A 17,915-nucleotide genomic window follows, 5' to 3' on the forward strand; every position below is an offset into this window, starting at 1 on the left:
CTCCTGCGCCCATCCCTGCTGGCCTCAGCCACTGGAGACAGGGGGAACAGGTCTGTCAAGGCAGCCTCCTGCAGCAAGCGCTGCTGCCGCTGACTAATGCCAGGGTGGAGAGGCTCCCATGCAACAGCTCACTTCCTCTAGGTCCTACCACAAACAATGGCTGCTGCCAGCGCCGTAGCTCTAGCAATGCCGCAACTCTAGCAATGCCGCAGCTCTAGCAATGCCCACGGGTGCTGCTCACGCGGCACGGGGACCCCAGGAGCTGGAGCACACAGGGTGGCAGCTCGCTCCCACGCAGGAGCCAGCCAGCAGCATCCCACCAGAGACTTCTCGCCTCCGCTCCGGCAGGGTGTGGGCACGGGGAGCCAGGCTTTATCCACACCAAACCCACACCCGCAGGAGATGGGTTCCCCTTGCCCACCGCGGCCCTGCTGCCATCAGGGAAGGGCTGGTTGGGTAAATCCAGCCCCTTCACCAGGCCCCTGTCCTGGCTGGGATAATCTCAGCCCAAGGATGATGCCAGAGGTGGATCATTTTGCTGGCTCCTTTATTCAGGCAGAGTTTGCAGGGAAGGGGGAGGCAGGGAGCCAGGCTTACGACCAGGTTTCAGACTGGAAGCGCTGGGACCGTTCCAGGGCTGCTAAATGCTCTTCTGCTTCAGAGGGCGACAGGCCACCTTCCAGCTGCAACACCGACTGCAGGGCTTCGGCCACCGCCGCTGGCATCTGCTTGGCATTCCTGGAAGAGAGAGTAGGCAGCGCGATGGAGGCCGAGCAGGAAAACGGGGGGTGTATCTGCATCCCCGGTGCTGCGGCAAGGCGGCCCATCAGCGGGGCAGCGGTCCCTGCGGCCGAACCCATCGCCCCCGGCACCCAGCGCGGGCTGCCGCTGCACCAGGGCAGTGGGAACCTGCCTCACCCTGCCTGGCACTGCATAAATGACAGGCTTCGAGAGGCAGCTCGTACCACTCCCTAGAGAGCAGCGCCGTTATCTACGCAGGGCTTTTCAGCGCTGGCATTTGCAGGCAAAGACGAGGCCTTGGTACCCAGTCCCCGGCAAAGGAGCATTGCAGCTCGGTAGCCTTAACCCCGGCCTCTGCATTGCTCCATTTCCCATCACCCTCATTAGAGGGACATGGGGAATATGCACGAGTCATAATTTATCAGCAGGAGAGTGGGAAACTGTCCTTTCATCTCAGGGGAAACACTGGATGGAAAACATGTCTGATCCTGAGCTGGGCAAGACGACTGCTGTGAAGGAGCAGCCGCTTCAGTCCATCCGCTGCCTCCTTTCAAGAAACCTGGAATGATCGTTTTGATGGTGACATTTGTAACCAAAGCCCGTTCAAACCTCAAAACAAGAGAAATGGTGAAGAAAACACGAGTTGCTGTGTACAAAATACCCGAACAGGATTCAACACTTCCAAGCGCAATTATTTCTTATGGGAAATAAGAAATTCAGACTTTTTCCTGGAGAGAGTTTCATTTGATGAACTGACTGCGCGACAAAAAAAACATCTAATAAAAAATTTCCCAGGCTGCTCCAATTGGCACGAGCATCTGGCAATGTCCTTGCTGTTTCCCAAGAACAAGGCAGAATTCTGACTTGCGTTTGAAGCTGATTAGCATCCCAAAATACACAGAAAGGAGGTCTTCTTTTTTTGGAAGAGTCATATTGTTTCTGAGTCAGGCACTGATATGCAAGTGCAAGATAATGTAGCTGGCTTGTGATGGAAAAGATGTCAAGTATCTATTTTTTGCAGAAAAAGAGAGACATTTTCACCCTTTTTGCCCCTGGGCGAGATAAGCCGGGCACAATCAGAGAGAAGATACAGCCCCGGCTCCCCAGACCTTGCCCCAGCCAGCAAGGGCCAGGGAAGGCAGAGACACCGTGCCACACAGCCCAGGGCTGCCGCTCAGGGACGCGCAGCCCAGGATTCACTTTCTCCATCTTTCTCCTAGTGTGGGTGAAGCTGTGAATACTATTTTTAGGGGAAAAAAAGGCCATTTTCAGGCTAGTCCACCTGCACCTTCCTGTTTGGCACCCCACTGGCAGTTCACGGCAGATGTCTGGGGGCCAAGGCGGAGCGCCGTGATCCTGGGAGTCTTTACACCTTACACTTTACCTCCTTCAGGAGGGGTAGGAAAGTGCCCGCTGCAAACGGGACAGTCACCACTCGTGCCAGGAGGATGAGGCTCTCAGATCCCACCTGCCCGATCGGGGCTGAGGGCCACTCCGTGCCAGGGACAAAGACCCCAGCGAGATGGGTCTTGGAGCAACCCCGATATCCAAAACAGCATCCCCACAACCACTCCAAAATCCTGCAATGGCAGGAGCCGTGCAAGCCACACTCTTTCCAAGACGTTGAGGAAGAGGAATCTTTTTTGGCAGCCTCCAGGGTGTCTCCCATCAGCATCAGAAATTAGCAAAGCAGATGGAAGAGGGAGAGGACAGAGCCATGGGGACACCGCAGATGGGCACCCAATGGTCTTGGCATTTGGGCTGGGGAGGGAGGCACAACTTCATGGAGGAGAGCAAACCCGAACCTCAGATCTGTGGGTACGAATCACCGGTTTGGTGAAAGGGCCCCAGGAAGGCCCACGATGCAGGGAGGCACGCCAGACCACGCGGCAGTGACAGGGCGGTGGGCGGCCTGGCCTCCGCTTCCTGGGCAGTAAACAAAAATCTCCTTCTCCCAGGAATGCAGCGAGGCCAGTCTTGCCCTGCGAGGCACCAGGGAAGTTCCTGCTCTCGTGCGGGACAGGCAGGAAAGAGCCTCCTGCAATTGCTGCTCATGTCGACAGCAAGGCACAGCTTTGCACAGTGCTTTCCAGGTCACGGGGTGCACAACGAACACCATCGCCAGCCTCTCGCCAGCTCAAGGAGCCCAAAGCATTTCACAACCCTCGCCCCAGGCAGCGGGTGAGCGGCCTCCTCCCTGCCATACAGGCAGCGACAAGGGCAGGCAGGTTAAGGGCTCTGCCCAGGAAAACAGCCACAGAGCCAGGAACGGAGCTGCAGATGCTCTGCCTCCAAAGACCAGACCCCACTTTCTGGCCAAGTGGTTGAGATTTCCCATCAGGCCAAGGTAACCACTTGGTGAATTACTGTGCTGTCAAAGGAGGCAGGCTGCAGTGCAACGCGGCTCGTCCCTGCCCCGGGAAGGTGGTTTTGGATGCAAAGAGCCAGCTGGGATGTGCAGAGGGTCCCAAAAGCTGTTGCTGAGGAGCCCCAGCACCGGTGGAGCTCTGGTATATTGTGTTTTAAAAGCCTCCCGCCCACCCAAGCAGCCACAGGAACCGTACAAGCCTTCTTGTCTGGTTTCACTGAGCCCCGCTAGAGGAGAGGGGTGCAAAGAGAGGCCGGGGCTCTCCCATGTATGGATTTGCCATGGGTCAGAGGCCAGGCTGCCCACTGGAAGGTGACACCAGTCACGGGCACTGGCAGTTGGAGGGACAGGCACATGGGGTCAGCTGGAGCAGCTTTACCATGGTGCCAGCTCTGCCCCTCCTAACCGGAGCACAGGGCAGGTGAGAAATGGCCCCCTCAGCCCAGGGCTTGTGGAGCAGGACATACGGAAAGGAGGAACAAGCTGGTCCCTCTGCAGCGGTCACTGCAGCCCCCAGAGACCTGCTGGGGTGCAGGGTGGGCTCACTCTGGAGGCTGAGCCAAGGCAATGCCTCCAGGGAGGTGGAGAAGCAGCGGCGTGCAGCCCCGCTCCCCCAGTCCCTGCGCGGAGACCTCTCACTCACCCAGCCAGGTAGATATGAGCGCTCCCGCTGCTCAGCAGCTCCCACACCAGCCTTCGGTTCTCCTGGATGCGGTGCTGAACATAAACCTTCTCCTCCTGCAGGGAAACATGGTGCTGAGCCCACCAGCCCTGGCAGCAGCCCCAGCCCCTCGCCCAGCCCCTGGGGACTGTGCTCAGGGGCTGTTTGCAAGAGCTCGGGGCAGCACAGGGAGAAGCAGTTAGATCAGCTCTCACACAGGGAAGGGAATCCCCACACCTCGTGTCAGTGCACTGGGACGGGCTGGTAGGAGACGGGTGCAGCAGAAGGAGCTTCTGTGGGCAACACGCCCCACGACAAATTTCTGGCATCGAAATTGTATCGTGGCCCTGAACCTGTGCCCATGGGTTTAAAGTTGGGCTCCAACCCAACAGTCACCGAGGGTGGTGCTGTCTGGTCTTCGCTCACCCTCACATTGTATTGTCAAAATGTGTCAACCGATGCGGGTCTCAAACGTGCTTTATGGACTTAGATAGAGATGTGGTATAGAGATGCGGTATTTATATTCATTGTACTGACTGTTAATAAACTGATTTTTTTCTTTTATGGCGGCAGGGTCCAAACTGCTTCGGAGAGAGAAGAGAGGCCTATGGCAACGGGAGCTTGTGTCGAGGGTTGACCCAGTAGATCTAGGGTATAGTATGTAGGGATATATGGGACTCAGATCATGACGCGTCGCATCCAAATTTTTCCATCAATGACATTTGATTACTGGCCTTTGCCTAGGTGGACAGGCCACCTCTACTTAACCCAGAAAAGGAACATGTATAATTTTATATATGTTCGATAAATAGCCCCTCCAAATCCTTTGGCTGCCCCCTGCCTGCTTGAGCTCTGGTGAACAGCCAGGGCCATGAGCTGGGGAGGCCCCGCGAGGGCTCCCCTCCTGCCCTCTCCTCTCCCAGCACGGGCAGAGGAGGCTCGGTGGCCCCCCTGTCCCAGGGCTGCCACAGGGCAGAGACCCTTCCCTGCGCCCCTGGCTGCCGGTCACAGCCCTGTCACCTGCTGGAGGCCTGAAACAGCCCAGAAGGGCAGGAAGCTTGGAGAGACAGCCTCGGTCCCGCTCCCCGCCCCTCCACTGTGCTTAGAGACTGGATACAACCGGCTTTTGGCACAGTACAGCCCAACCAAGGAGAGTTCCCAAAGGGTTAATCCACAAGACTTCACACATCCAAGCAACTGCCTACGGCCCTGGCTCCTGCCCAAGATGAACACCATTGCCAACGTGCCTGAATTCACTGCCGGCCCAGACGGCTCCTCCGTGACAAAGGTGACACTGTGATGGAGGCCAGGCCCTCTGCCGCGCGTCCCACCACGCCGGGCTCTGCACAGCGGCGAGCTGAGCTGCGGGCACAGCCTCCTCCCCACGTCCTCCTCCCTCCCGTCCAGTCCCAAAGGCAACAAGGCTCTGGCTGGGTTTCAGGCTCCCTGCGCGCTGCAGTCCGGAGGTGTGCGTGGGAACAACCCCAAGCAGCAACCATCCCCGGCTGTCACAAGAGCTGGTCCCAGCGCAGTCAGCAGGTCCCACACGGCCCCACTGGTTGCATTGCACTGGAGAGTCAGGTCACCCTCGGGCACAGCCCCACTGCTCCGACCCAGCCGCCGGCGATGCAGGAGGTAAGCAAGCCCGTCACAAGCACCAACACAGCCAGCCGGTAGCTGAGCTTCAGCATCATTAACATTAATCAGCTAAGTGCTGACAGAGGCTCTGCCGCCGAGGCTGGGGCTCCGAGCAGGTCATTTAAGGACCTGCAGCTACCTGGAAACGAGAGCACCCCAGCGACAAACTCGGGTCACGACGTCTCAGCTAAACCCCAGGGCATCCTGCTGAGAATTAGCGACAGCCGCATTAGGCTGGGATCAATCAGTCTGCACCACGGGGCAGACGCGATGTGACAGAAGGTCACTGCAAAGGGGACCTTATGGAGAGAAGAGGGAAATCCTGCTCGGCTATGGAGCATCCCAGCTCCTGCCGGCTCTTTGAAAACAAACTTTTTGACGAGTTAACGGCTGTGGTATCTCCCAGAGCCGCAGGTACAACGGCCCAAGGCAGCACATCCTACCTGGCTGCGCTCCCCCTCGCCTCCCTGTGCAGCACAGCAAGGACTCGGCGGCAGAAGGCCCTCGTGACAAACTGCTTTGCCCCACGGAGCAGGCAGAGAAGGGAGGCCGGGAGGCACACTCCAATGCGAGTCCCATCCCTCCAGAGTCTGCGAGGGCAGGAGGCGGCTCTGGGCCGCTCTCCGGATTCGGGGAGCAGCAGGCCCCCCCTTCACTGTGTGAGCCATCAGGAAAAAGGCAGACTGGTCATCCAATAAACCTCTGCAGCGCTGCTCCTGCTCATCAAAGACTTGGAAAGCCTTCACAGAGGCATTCAACTCATGCCTTACAAGTGACTGGATAAAAGATGCTGGCTTCATGTCAATGCACGCACACAGCCAGGAGGAAAGGACTGGTGCAGCTGAGCTACCTAGAAATACCCATTCTCACTGACCCTTTTTATCAGATCTCTATTTCAAAGGCAGGCTGAGCTTTCAGTGCCATCAAGGGACAGGGCAAGGCAGTGAAACAGAGTCGCAGCTCAAAGAGCCTCTCTGGCGATGTAAAAAGCCCTGCAGCCCAGAGAGGGGCTGAGAGCTGCCCATCAAAGACACTGCCTGGGAGATAAGGGAGCAAAGTCAGGGGCCGAGTTGTGGGAGTGCTCGTACCTCTGGGGAGCTTTCTCCTGCATGGCCGAGGCTCAGGGAGCACTGGCATGTTGGCACCACGAGCCGGGGCAGGAGGCCAAGCTCCTCCGCTTCAGCCCGCAGAGGGACATGGTGGGGAGGGCAGCACTCAATCAAGAAAGGTTATTGCCTGGTGACCCCCCCGAGAGGCTTGGGAGCCTTTTATCACTCACGTGGCCCAGCCAAACAAAGCTGGCTAACGCCTTATCTGCTCCGGCTCTCGCCGGCCCCGTCCCAGCAACCCTTCTAGCTCAACCCAGCCAGACGTGTCTTGGCTGGGCAGCAGCACTGCGCTGCTGGTGGGGATCCCAGCCAGCACCCAGGTGGAGCAGGGGAGCGAGGTGACCGCTGCGTCACCCCACCAGGCCCTTTGCAGGCTGTGCCAACATGTACAGAGGCCAGAAACACTGGCAGATTCCCATCAGTGCTGCCCGAGACGCTTCTGTATCCACCCTCCTCCTCTGGGAACTAACCTGGTCCCTGGAGAAGGCAGTGAAGAGCGTCAGGAAGCCCTTCGTCACCAGCTCTTCCCACTCCGCCTGGCAGTAGAAGTCCTTGGATTTCTGGCGGCAGCCGAAGAACAGGCAGTTCCCTGCAGAGAGCAGACCAGAAGGGCTGCGCTGGGTGGACCAAATGCCCTGAGAATGCTGTGGACCATTGGCGCCCATGGGACCTGCAGCAGAGCCCCAGGGCTCTCATCTCTTTGCCAGGTCTGGCTGACAGCCTTGGCCTGGAAGAGCCAGGACAACTCAGGAACCGTGTGACCATTAAGTCAGGTGGCTTGTGGCAACCAGAGGCCCCTGTGTGCTGGGAAAGCGGGAGGCAGGGGACAGGCAGGGCAAGAGCCCTCCAGGGCTGCCTGTTCCCCTCCAGCAGCCTCAGCTTCCTGCTGAGACCCACAGCTGAGCCAGGGGAATGAGGATGGGACAAGGGCAGAGGCATGACTCCTTGTGCAGCAGAAGACTAGTTCAACAACCCATCTCCACTCAGAGCCAAGAAAGAGTGGAGCCTCTGCAGAGCCCTGCCGTGACCCAAGGAGCAGCCTTGCAGCAGAATAACCACACAGGTTGCACACACCAGGCTCTGGTCCGCACTGCCCCAGAGCCCAGCTTGCTCCCACTCAAACACAGCAAAGCCTGGGCCTGTCCAAACCCTCGGGAGCCCCCAGTCCTTCCTTCCCATATGCTGAACACAGACCTGCCTGCAGCAAGGGGCATCCCGAGTCCCTCCCAGGACCATCCCTCACCTCTACGTCCTTGTGCCACCCGCTCCTGTATCGCTGCTCGGAAAGGTGCCACCCCTGTGCCAGGGCCAATCATGATCACGGGGGTGTCAGGGGCAGCTGGGAACTTCAGTCCGCCTTTCTTCACCCAAAGCGGCACCCGGACATCACCTGCAAAACAAACAGACCGACTAGCATCACCTCACCACCACTGCACCTGTGACACCCTGCGGAGGGTGAGCCAGGCACCCACATCTTCCAGGATGCTTTGAAGATACAGACAGCACCTGGCTTACCACCACCCCGGCACCAAGGCACCCCTGGTGCCACGGGCACACTATGGGTGTATGAAAAGCTGTCTCAGCACTGTCTCTGCAAGCACCTGAGTGAACCCCAGAGCAAGGCAAGAACCCCACAGCACACAGGCTGTGGGACAGCCTTCTCCTCACACAGCTGGTGCCAGGAAAGACAGCGGTGGAGGTGAGCAGAGATCTCAACCTGGCCGTTGAGTAAGGGAGGGCCAAGCTTACTTCCTCTGGGAGCCAGAGGAGGGGTGAAGATCCCCATCTAGGTACTCAGAGAAGACCCATTCTTGCCCTGGAGTCATACAGCATCTACCATCCTGCAGCAGGGAGACCCCATGAGCTTGTCCCATTTGCTTGGGGACCCAGCTAGAGGGGTTTTGTGGTTAAAGCAGATGAGCAGCACATACAGGCTTCACAGGACAGGATGGACATACTCAAAGGAAGGACCATTCTTCCCCGAGCTGGTGCTATGGGGCTTGAGGTGTCCAGCAGACAGAGCACTACCAGCTCCAGGATGCCAGGAGCAGCCCACAGTGGGACTGCGGGTTACACTGGCACTGGAAGCAGGAGGGTTAAGCAGCTGTGAGAAAACCAGGAGCTCAGGGTGCTTAGGGCAAGCTGGAGGAGCATGCCATGCTCTGAAAAGGATGGGAGCAGTGAGGAAGGGCAGCTACTGTGAGTTCAGCCGATCTGGCCAAGCCAGTGTGCTCCAGCTCCCCGTGGCGGTGGTGCTCCACCCAGGGTCCAGGCAGTTCCAGCATGTGGCCAGCATGCACACAGCTCCACCACAGTCCCGTGGGATCAGCGTTGTGTGCTGCGGCAAGCACGCAGGGTCCTCACAGAATCCAAGCAATGTTACCTTGCTCTGGGTTGAGAGAAGCCAACCAGGTAGAGCAGAGACCACGGCGGGGTTTGCTGAGCCGTGTCTTGTACCGCACTACTGCCATGAGGATCTGGATCCGGTCAGGGTGAGCCTGTGTCCAGACAGGAGCCATGAGAAACGAGAAGACACCCAGCATGGCTCTGCAGGAAGAGCCCAGCGCCTCCTCCAGGGACAGAGCCTGCGCCCAACTCCTGCCAGGGCATCTGCAACGCTCATCCTAGCCTGAAACGGCCGCTCAGACACAGGATGGAGCACACCCTTGCCCAAAACCTTTCCACTGGGGAAGGGGGTTTTCCCAGAGAAGCACTGCTGCAGGAACGCTCTGCACAGCTGGCAATGGCGACAGAGACCGTCCAACCCAAGAGGCCGCCACAGAGGGCAAATGCCACCCGTGCTTGGGCTGACATCTGCCAAGCCAACCGGGCCAGGTCCCACTGCCACCTCCCGGCAGCAGCGGGAAGCAGCACTCGCCCTTCCCATGGCCACACCACCCAGGGAAGCTCCCAGTGGCATCACCTCCCACTGCTCCGGGTGACAAGGACACCAGACCTCTGCAGGGCGCTGGGCCAGCCCTGGCACTTGCAGGGCTGCAGGAGGGCGAGCACCCTAATCCGGAGGCTGGCACAGCCCTGGGGTTTACATCCAGCGCGTTGGGCTGATGCAGGCTCACAGTGGAGCAGGAGTTTGGGAGGGATGTGGGTGCTCAGAGGGTCTGGGAATACAGTCTGGCCCTGCCAGACCCTCAGCTCAGAGCCTGACACGAGGCCAAAACGGGCTGAGCTCTTACCAGCATGGAGGAGGCGATGGAGAAGGCGCGGGGTCTGATGCGAGGGATGAGGTCCAGCAAGTATTCGGGTGGAATGGCACACGTGGTGTGAGGGAAATCCCAGAGGGCCTGTAAAGCCGAGGCGGGGTGAGACCTGGTACGCCCCAGAAGGCAGCCTGCCTGCTCCCCAGGGCGACAGAGGCTGTCCCACGCTGCTGTGCCGCGCTGCCCTCGACCAAAGGCACCACGCCGGGTACCTCTGAGCACCCACCGCCCACTCCCACTGCCCTCCCCTCACCCCAGGGCCCACCACAGAGCCCAGAAGGATTTGGAGCAGGTCTTAACCACCAGTGGAAATCGAAGGACGCTTCAGAAAGTGGGTGAAGTAGATTAAATTCCCCAGCCAAGAAATTATGGCTGATCATCTGCCTGGGTGCTTTAGGCCACAGCGCAGCCCTCACGGAGTGGGTTTGCCATGCTCCCCCAGCCCTACCTCGAGAGTGGTCCTGCGGGGCCGGTTGCAGTAGCTGTATAGCTCTTCCTGGCCCTGTGCAGAGCTGAACTCCTGCAGCTTCTCCCGCTCCAGCTCATTTGTAGAGAAGTAGGACAAGAGTTCGAAGAAGGAGCGCCGTGGCACGCAGGAGATGTCCAGGTAGTGGGTGACCAGGTGCCGGATGGTGCAGGGCTGTGGCAACAGGGCAGGGAGGGACGTGCCTGCAAGGCAAGGCAGCGGGGAGAGCTCAGTGCTGGCACCGGGGCAGGACCCCCGAGCACCACCTGCCTGCTGCCCCCACAGCTCTGGCGCTCCCCAGGATGGGGCAGCAGTGTGAGCAACCCGACCGGGGTCCTGGGCTGGGGCGGCTGCAGGATCCTCCACACTCTGGGCTGGGGGTGCAAAGACACAAGGCATGGGTGCAGCCTGGACGCTGCTGGGTCCCTCCCACACTGGCCCTAACGTGGGATCTGCAGGCACGGAGCGCTGGGAGGGAAGGAGAGCCCCTATGCTGCGAGACAGGCAGAGGTCCTGTATCCATCAGCTGCTCCCAACTCCCTATTTACTGTGCCTAAAGCAAAGGAAAAGCAGAGCTCCAGGTTGGGCCAGAGCTCAGGGGGCTGCCCCATCCCAGCAGGGAGGGAAAGGAGGAGCGGGCAGGACCTACCGGGCTCTGTGGGCTTCAGCACAAAGCGTCTGTCTGGATCCAGGCGCAGGAGCTGGCAGAACTGTTGGACGTCTTCGGGGCAGTTCTGGGGCTGGATCATCACCACATCTCCCGCGCTGAACCTGTGGATGCAGCGGGACCTGCCGAGGGCAGCGACGGGGCAGGCCCGTGGGCACAGCACCGCCAGCCCGACCGGCACCTGCACCAGGGGAGAGGCCACAACTCAGCCAAATTTCCAGCGTCACTAACGTTATGCATCCTAACCTGACAAGGCAAAGAGAGCTGGTCCACGGGCAGGACCCACGCTGCCATACACCCCTGACTTTGTCACGGAGCGGGACAGCGCAGCAGGGACTGTGTCCATGAGGCTGCAGCCTCAGGTATTACTGAAGAAGGGGAGTGGAAGAGGAAGGCAGGCTACGGGACACCCGATCCTGCACAGCAAAGCTTGGGGGAGTCAAGAAAACGCTCACGTGATCCCTGAGCCTGTGACATCGAACTCAATGAGCCGGACATCCTGGAAATGGGATTCGGCTGTGACCCGCTGATTGGACACCATCCGGGCAGGGAAGGGATGCAGCTCGGAGGGAACAGCCCTGGGTGCTGTCGGCTGGAGCAGGCCACCATCGGGGTGCGGGGAGTCCTCAGCCAGGTAGTGCAGGGTGTATTTTGGGGGCAGGCTGTGGGGAGAAGAGCAATGCAGTGCAGTTACCTCCATGCCACAGCTCCTCTGCTGCCGTAGCACTCCAGGCTGGAGGCCGGGAGAGGCCTGAAGTCTCCCACTGTATCCACCACCCATCATCCCTGTCCCCTGGCGCTGGCCCGTGGTAAGGGAACGCAATGCAGACTGCTGGGAGAAGGAGATCCCAAAGGCTCCGGAGCAGACAGAGGGAGGCTGGCTGGGCACACACGCTCGGCTGCTCTACCAAGGGCAGAGGCACATCAGGACAGCGAGAGGGGCAGACCCCTGCCGGGGATGCTGACCCACGCACCCAGGGGACAAGGGGACACCCCATCCAGAGATGGGCCACTGTGGCCAAAGTCCAAGGGATACTTGGGCCACCAGAAGCTGTTTGGGGAGGCTTCTTGGCCAAAGCAGGGCATATGTCCACCCTGGAGAACAGCCGAGGAAGCACCAGCCAGCTCCAGCAGTCCCTGCCTACCCTCTGCACTCACCGTACATCTGGACTGATGATCTCAAGGCCAGGAGCGAGAGGATACAAGGCGAGGATCTTGTCCCATAAGGCCAGGAGCCATGGATCAACCACTGCATCTGGCCTGCAAGCAGGAAATTCAGGCTGCAGCAGAGCAGCAGCATCCCTCCAGGCTCAAGCGCTGCTACCCCGGCACCCAGACAATGCTGGGCCGCCCCTGGGAAACCAGCTCTGCTCCCCTTTCGCTGCATGGACAGTTGCTCCATGCTGTTCCCTTCCAGCTTCAGGTCTGGAAACATGTCTCAGCCACTCTAAGCACTCCCTCACTCTCTGGGGCCCAACCGACGACATCTGAACCAACCCCCGAGCACAACCAGTGGCAGCCACCGGCTCCCCGAGCTGCACGCAGCCTCTGCCCCGTGCGAGGAGAACAGCGGCACAGCTCAGGCTGCTGTAATGACTGCAGGCACGCGGCTGAGACACAGCCGTCCCCTGGTCCGAACAGGGCTGGAGCAGAGCCAGGAGACCTTGGCACATGCTAGGGGTCGTGGGACACCCTGGAGAAGCAAGTGACCCAGGTCCTGGCACAGGAGAGTTACAAGCAGAGACAAGCACGTTCACAGAGAGCAGCAGGAGGCTGCTGGCCACGTCTGGGGCGCAGGAGCAGACCCCAGGTGGGAGCAGCACGCTGCTGTCCCCGAGGCCAGGGTAAAGCATGCTCAGCCCTGCCGTCAGCCCGAGGACAAAATTGTAGTGCATCCCAGGGCTCCCCCCTGCCAGCCCTCCACTGGGCTCTTACCCCAAGTCATGCTGGTCGTCTCCCAGCGCCACTGGCAGCAGAGGGTTGCCCCCAAGCTGTAGCACCCGTTTGTGCAGCTTCTTTGCAACAAAATTAAACCTGAGCAGAGAATAACCGCAGCTGCAGAGGGCAGGGCTCCTCCAGCAGGACAGCAGGCACTGGCTACATGAGCCAGCACACGCTGCCAGGGCTGTGCCGGAGCAGCACGGGGGCAGGTCCAGCCAGAGCCAGCACACACGAACTGGCCCCGTGCCCTGCCCAGCCCACGCTCCATCCTGGGGCAGCTCGGAGAAGCGGCTGCCACTTGCTGGGCAACACAGCCTGTGCCCAGCTTCCCAGAAGGGACCTGGGGAGGTCCAGCTTCCCTTCAGGGCAGCTTGTGCCCCAGGCAGAGAAACACTTCCTTCCCCCTCACCCCTCACCGCCCCGTGGGACTCAGGGACACTCCTGTCCCTCCCACTACAGCTCTTTCGGGCACATGGGAACAATCTTTTGGGAGAGAACTGGGACCAACGGGGCTGGTTGCCACCTAAAACTGTTTCATGTCTCCTGTTGGCTTGGTCCACTGAAATTGCAGTGGCACAGGCTTTCCTGCGATTCAGAGAACCGCACGGCTCTAATAACTGACTGAAAAGTGATGTCTGACACACTGCAGCAAAGCATCTGCTTGAGGAGGCTGGGAGGAAAGAAACAGTCGGAAGCCCTGTTCCTGGGGGTTAGGAGGGACACGGGCTGGTAGGGCAAGGATTTTTAAGGCTGGTGGGAATTACATTTCATCTGAGCTGCTGCTCTAGAGTCAGGCTCTGTCTCCCCTTACCCCCTTCGTTCTCCAGCCGCTCTGGTCTCGCCTGCAGCCAGAGCTGTGAGGAGCAGCTGTCGCGGGCAGGCGCAGAGCCGCGGAGCTGCTTACTTGGGATAGGAGGAGTCGCCAAGGCCCAGCACGGCGTAGTCCAGCTGGCAGAGGGAACCAGGCGGCAGGTTCTTCCGGAACAGAAACCGCCAGAACATCTATGAAGGACACGGCCAGGGAGTCACGCTGCTGCCAAGGAAGCCTGCCCTGCCTGCCTGTCCCTAGCTCCCCGCTCACCCATCCACCGGGTCCCTCCTGCCCTCTGCCGAGTCCCACCAGAGTGGGGAGCACAGCTTTCTGCAGAGGTGACCCCTGAAAGTAGCCACCGCTGCTGCGTGCCAGGAGGACGACGCTCTGTGAGCCCTCCACAAACCCGTGGCTCATGCGATGGCGGGGCCCCTCTCGGCTGTTAAGCTGCTGAAACCTCACCAGCTCCCTGCCCGTGGCCCATCAGTAACACGAGATGTGACTGGTGCTGCTCCAAAGCTCCCAAAACAACCATCACTCAAGCTGCTTCGGGAGAAATCCGGTCATTGAACCAGGAATATAAAACCAACGTGGACAGGAGCACATCCTACCTTCATGTTGTCAGGTGGGTCACCCTGGCCGGTGGTTGCACACACAAATACCACCAACAGCTCATTGATGAGGTTGGCCTGTGGGCACAAACATGGAAAGGCACATTCAGGTCAGCAGCCTACAAACACGTGTCCCGGCTGTCCCGACATGGCTGCTAGCATCACACCGAGCCCACGGACAGACCACACTCGGAATAAAACCCGCAGCCCCGCGTGGCATGACCTCCTCTACAGGCACTGCAGCAGCACCTGCTGCCCACACGCTGCCTGCAGCATCGGCTCCTTGGTGCTCCTCGCCCTGCAGGGTACAGCTGAGCATCTGTCACCTAACACAAACTCTATCCCAAGAGTCACTGCTCAGTTTTCACACGTTTTCAGCTGAGTTAAGCACAAGCTGCCCTCAGGAAGGGCACAGAGCCAGGCTCTGGTGAAACACAGCAGGTCACAGCAAGGGTGGAGGATGCCCGAGTGCCAGAAATGAGGTTGGTAGAGATTGAGCAAGACCAGAAGTGCCTGGAGCACCACTCTGCATCGCCACTCACCACGTCATAGCTGTCCAGCGCCTCCACTCTGCACTGGAAGTGCCGTCGCTTGGCTTCTCTGCCAATCCTCTCGGCTGCGTCCTGAGCCGTCCCAGTTTGGCTGCCAAAAAGAACAAGGAGTTTCCGTTCCGCCATCTGCAAGAGACAAAACCAGAGAAATCACCAGGAGGTGAAGGGAGACGTGGAGAGGCAGAGCTGGACCTGCTCGGGGCTGGGCGTCACCCCCACCCCCACGCAGGCTCCAAAGGAGTGCCAGCGGCTGGGGGTTCGGGCGACATTCGTGGGGCTGACACTGCAAACAGCAAGCACAAGGACAGCTGAACGGTTTGGGGACAGCAGCGGGATTCAAGGCTCTCTTTGGGCTCTTGGGCAGCGCTGAGGGAGCGACACCCCCTTCGCTGCAGCGTCCCCGTCCGCAGGAGCAGCAGCCGCTCTACTGCGCCGCTTGTCCCCGCTACCAGGGCAGAGGGAGGGGGCTGGCTCGGGGGTCTAAAATCCACAGTCGGGCTCATTTTAACCGTCCTCATCGCCGCAGGCTCAGTGCACCCCTGGGATCGGCTGTTCCCTATTTCCAGTTTTCCCGTACCCGCCTGCCCTGCGGATCCCCGCCCGAGGGGAGCCGGGGAAGGGCCTGGGAGCTCAGGGAGAGAACAGCGCGCCCAGCTACGCTCCGCTCCCACCTGCGCTCTCTCAGGCGGCAAGGCCCGGCGTGTCACCGGCCACCGCAGCCCGCAGGGAAGCCAACCCGGCGGATGCCCCAGCTGCAAACCACCCGTGGCCCCGCAGGCAGCGCGCTGCCTCCAGAATAACCATGGAAATCCAGAATAACTGGGGGGGGGGTAATCCAGAATACTGGGGGGTGGGGTGTCCAGAATTGGGGAGGGGGTGTCCAGAATTACTTTTTTTTTTTTTTTTTAAATCCAGAATATTTAAAAAAAATAAATCTGTAACTTAAAAAAAAATCCGTAACTTAAAAAAAAATCCGTAACTTAAAAAAAAATCCGTAACTTAAAAAGCAGAATCCAGAATAACTTTTTAAAAAAAGGCAGAATAACTAAAAAAAAAATCCAGAATAACTTAAAAAACCCCAGAATAACTTTTTTAAAGAAAATCCTTGAACTGAAAAAAAAAAAATCCAGAATAACTTAAAAAAACGTGGAATAACTAAAAAAAAAAAAAAAAACCACTAAATAAAACCCGAGAATAACTAAAAAAAAAAATCCAGAAAAACTAAAAAGAAAAAAAACTTGGAATAACCAATCCAGCATAAAGAAAAAGAAAATGCAGAGTAACTAAAAACCACCCAGAAAAAATAAATAAAAAACCAGAATAACTAAAAAAATATCCAGAATAACTAAAAAGAAAAAAACTGGAATAACTAAAAAGAAAAAAAATCCGGAATAACAACAACAACAACAACAAAAAATTTCAGAATAACTAAAAAAACCAATCAGCATGAATACAAAAAAATGCAGAATAACTAAAAAAAAAAAAACAGAACAACTAAAAATCCCCAGAATAACTAAAAAAAACCCAGAACAACTAAAAAAAACCCAGAATAACTAAAACAAATCCTAGGGAGGGAACGCCCCTGGCCTCGCTGCGGGCCGATGGCTGCGGAGCGGGGCTGCGGCTGAGCGGACGCTGCCCCCGCCGGGGCCGGGGCCGGGGCCGGGGCCGGGGGTTGGGGCTGGGGCTGGGGCTGGGGCAAAGCCCCGTCCCCGAGCCCCGTCCCCGGCCGCTGCCCCGCCATGCACTCACCGGGCACCGTCCCCGCCCCGCCGCTTCCGCTTGCGTCACCAAGTGGTGACGCCTCCCTCGGAACGTCATCAGCCGGCCCCGCCGAGGCGCAGCGCCGAGGCCTAGCGCGGCGCCGGCTGCGGCGCCGGGGCCGGGGGGAGTCGGCCCCGTCCCCCGCCGCCCCGGGCAGCGCCCATGTCCCCGCGGCGGTGGGGACGATGCTGTTCTCCCTGCGGGAGCTGGTGCAGTGGTTGGGCTTCGCCACCTTCGAGATCTTCCTGCACGGCCTGGCCCTGCTGGCCTTCACCGTGCTCCTCGTCCTGAAGGTGGACGGCGAGGCCTCGGCCATCTCCTGGTGGGTCGTCTTCGTCCCCTTCTTCGCCGCCGACGGGCTCAGCACCTACTTCACCACCATCGTCTCGGTGCGGCTCTTCCAGGACGGTGAGAAGCGCCTGGCCGTGCTGCGGCTCTTCTGGATCCTCACCATCCTCAGCCTCAAGTTCGTCTTCGAGATGCTGCTGTGCCAGAAGCTGGTGGAGCACACCCGGGAGCTCTGGTACGGGCTCATCATGTCGCCCGTCTTCATCCTCCTCCAGCTGCTCATGATCCGAGCCTGCCGGGTGAACTGATGGCGAGGGAGCGGGCTGCGGACCGCTGCCCTCGCCCCGGCCGGGGACGTGTCTGGCTCACCGGAGAGCCCTGGACTCGTAGCGATGGCCGTCGGGCTTTGCCCCGTCTGTATTTCTGTACAGAGTGGTAGGTGGCAGGTTGCACCCGTGCTGCCTGAGCACGGCTCTGTAATTAAGCACGCTGCTGTGTTGTATAGCATCATGCTTCTTCGAAAGATGCTTTCGTGCCACATCCTCATTTCAGTTCACTCAGCTCTTGGTGTTAAAGTATCCTGCCACGCAAGCACTGTTTGATATGCCCATTATTTTATTTTAAAATAAAAATGCATGGAAGGATTAGTTTTATTTATAAAATTCTTTTTCCTTAGAAAGCATTTGTACGTAAAACTGCTGCCTGGAGGACAGGAACGACCTGGAGGTTGGTTGGTTGCTGCAGATACCCTCGTACGCCCCGGACCGCCGCCAGCCTGAAGCGCCGCGGCTGCTGCCTCGCCTGCCCTGCCCGCGCTGGGGCCGGGGCTGTAACTGTGCGCTGGCTTCCGCAGCAAAGCTGGTTTATGTCCGTCTGCCCTCTCGCTTCCCTGAGCACTTCATGCCTTCACTGCGCTGGCAGGGTTTTACGGGGCCACGCTCTGCGCCAGAGAGAGCTGATGTGTGTGTTTTTGAACAGAAACGTGGGATTTTTTCATTTGTATTTCAGACCCATTCCCTAAATACCGAGATAGGGGTGTTGGGAGGGCGAGGCACGGGTCAGGAGTATGCACAGCAGATGC

At 58.8% G+C, this 17,915-nt stretch overlaps 2 protein-coding genes across 5 annotated transcripts; one reads left to right on the forward strand and one right to left on the reverse strand.

Annotated features, from left to right (window-relative positions):
- Positions 1–530: 530 nt before the first annotated feature.
- On the reverse strand, positions 531–16,565 carry NDOR1 (NADPH dependent diflavin oxidoreductase 1). Of its 4 annotated transcripts, none has more exons than XM_082327628.1 (15): positions 16,535–16,565; positions 14,774–14,908; positions 14,232–14,309; positions 13,714–13,811; positions 12,804–12,902; positions 12,027–12,128; positions 11,324–11,530; positions 10,851–10,972; positions 10,184–10,404; positions 9,712–9,819; positions 8,901–9,015; positions 7,761–7,907; positions 6,988–7,106; positions 3,753–3,847; positions 531–738 (listed from the first exon to the last, which is right to left on the reverse strand). In XM_082327628.1, the coding sequence occupies exons 2-15, from the start codon at positions 14,906–14,908 to the stop codon at positions 594–596; spliced, it is 1,791 nt and encodes a 596-aa protein (XP_082183754.1). In that variant the 5' UTR covers positions 16,535–16,565; the 3' UTR covers positions 531–593. The 4 variants fall into 4 exon arrangements, with proteins under 4 accessions (XP_082183754.1, XP_082183755.1, XP_082183753.1 ...); XM_082327629.1 differs by lacking the exon at positions 16,535–16,565 and adding an exon at positions 15,454–16,437 and having other exon boundaries at positions 10,851–10,966; XM_082327627.1 differs by lacking the exon at positions 16,535–16,565 and adding an exon at positions 15,454–16,436.
- Positions 16,566–16,618: 53 nt separating this feature from the next.
- On the forward strand, positions 16,619–17,478 carry TMEM203 (transmembrane protein 203). Its single transcript, XM_082327163.1, has one exon. The coding sequence runs from the start codon at positions 16,732–16,734 to the stop codon at positions 17,140–17,142; it is 411 nt and encodes a 136-aa protein (XP_082183289.1). The 5' UTR covers positions 16,619–16,731; the 3' UTR covers positions 17,143–17,478.
- The last annotated feature ends 437 nt before the right edge of the window (positions 17,479–17,915 follow it).

This window comes from Platalea leucorodia, assembly GCF_965183815.1.
Source record: "Platalea leucorodia genome assembly, chromosome: 15".
NCBI classification, from domain to species: Eukaryota; Metazoa; Chordata; class Aves; order Pelecaniformes; family Threskiornithidae; genus Platalea; species Platalea leucorodia.

Coding starts and splice junctions, on each gene's coding strand:
- TMEM203 (XM_082327163.1), top strand. CDS start 16,732: ATGCTGTTCTCCCTGCGGGAGCTGGTGCAGTGGTTGGGCTTCGCCACC.
- NDOR1 (XM_082327628.1), bottom strand. CDS start 14,908: ATGGCGGAACGGAAACTCCTTGTTCTTTTTGGCAGCCAAACTGGGACG. Junction 10,973..11,323: donor GTCACAGGCTCAGGGATCAC/GTGAGCGTTTTC, acceptor CTGCATCCACAG/GTTCAGCGCGGGAGATGTGG. Junction 10,405..10,850: donor GCTGAAGCCCACAGAGCCCG/GTAGGTCCTGCC, acceptor CTTGCCTTGCAG/GCACGTCCCTCCCTGCCCTG.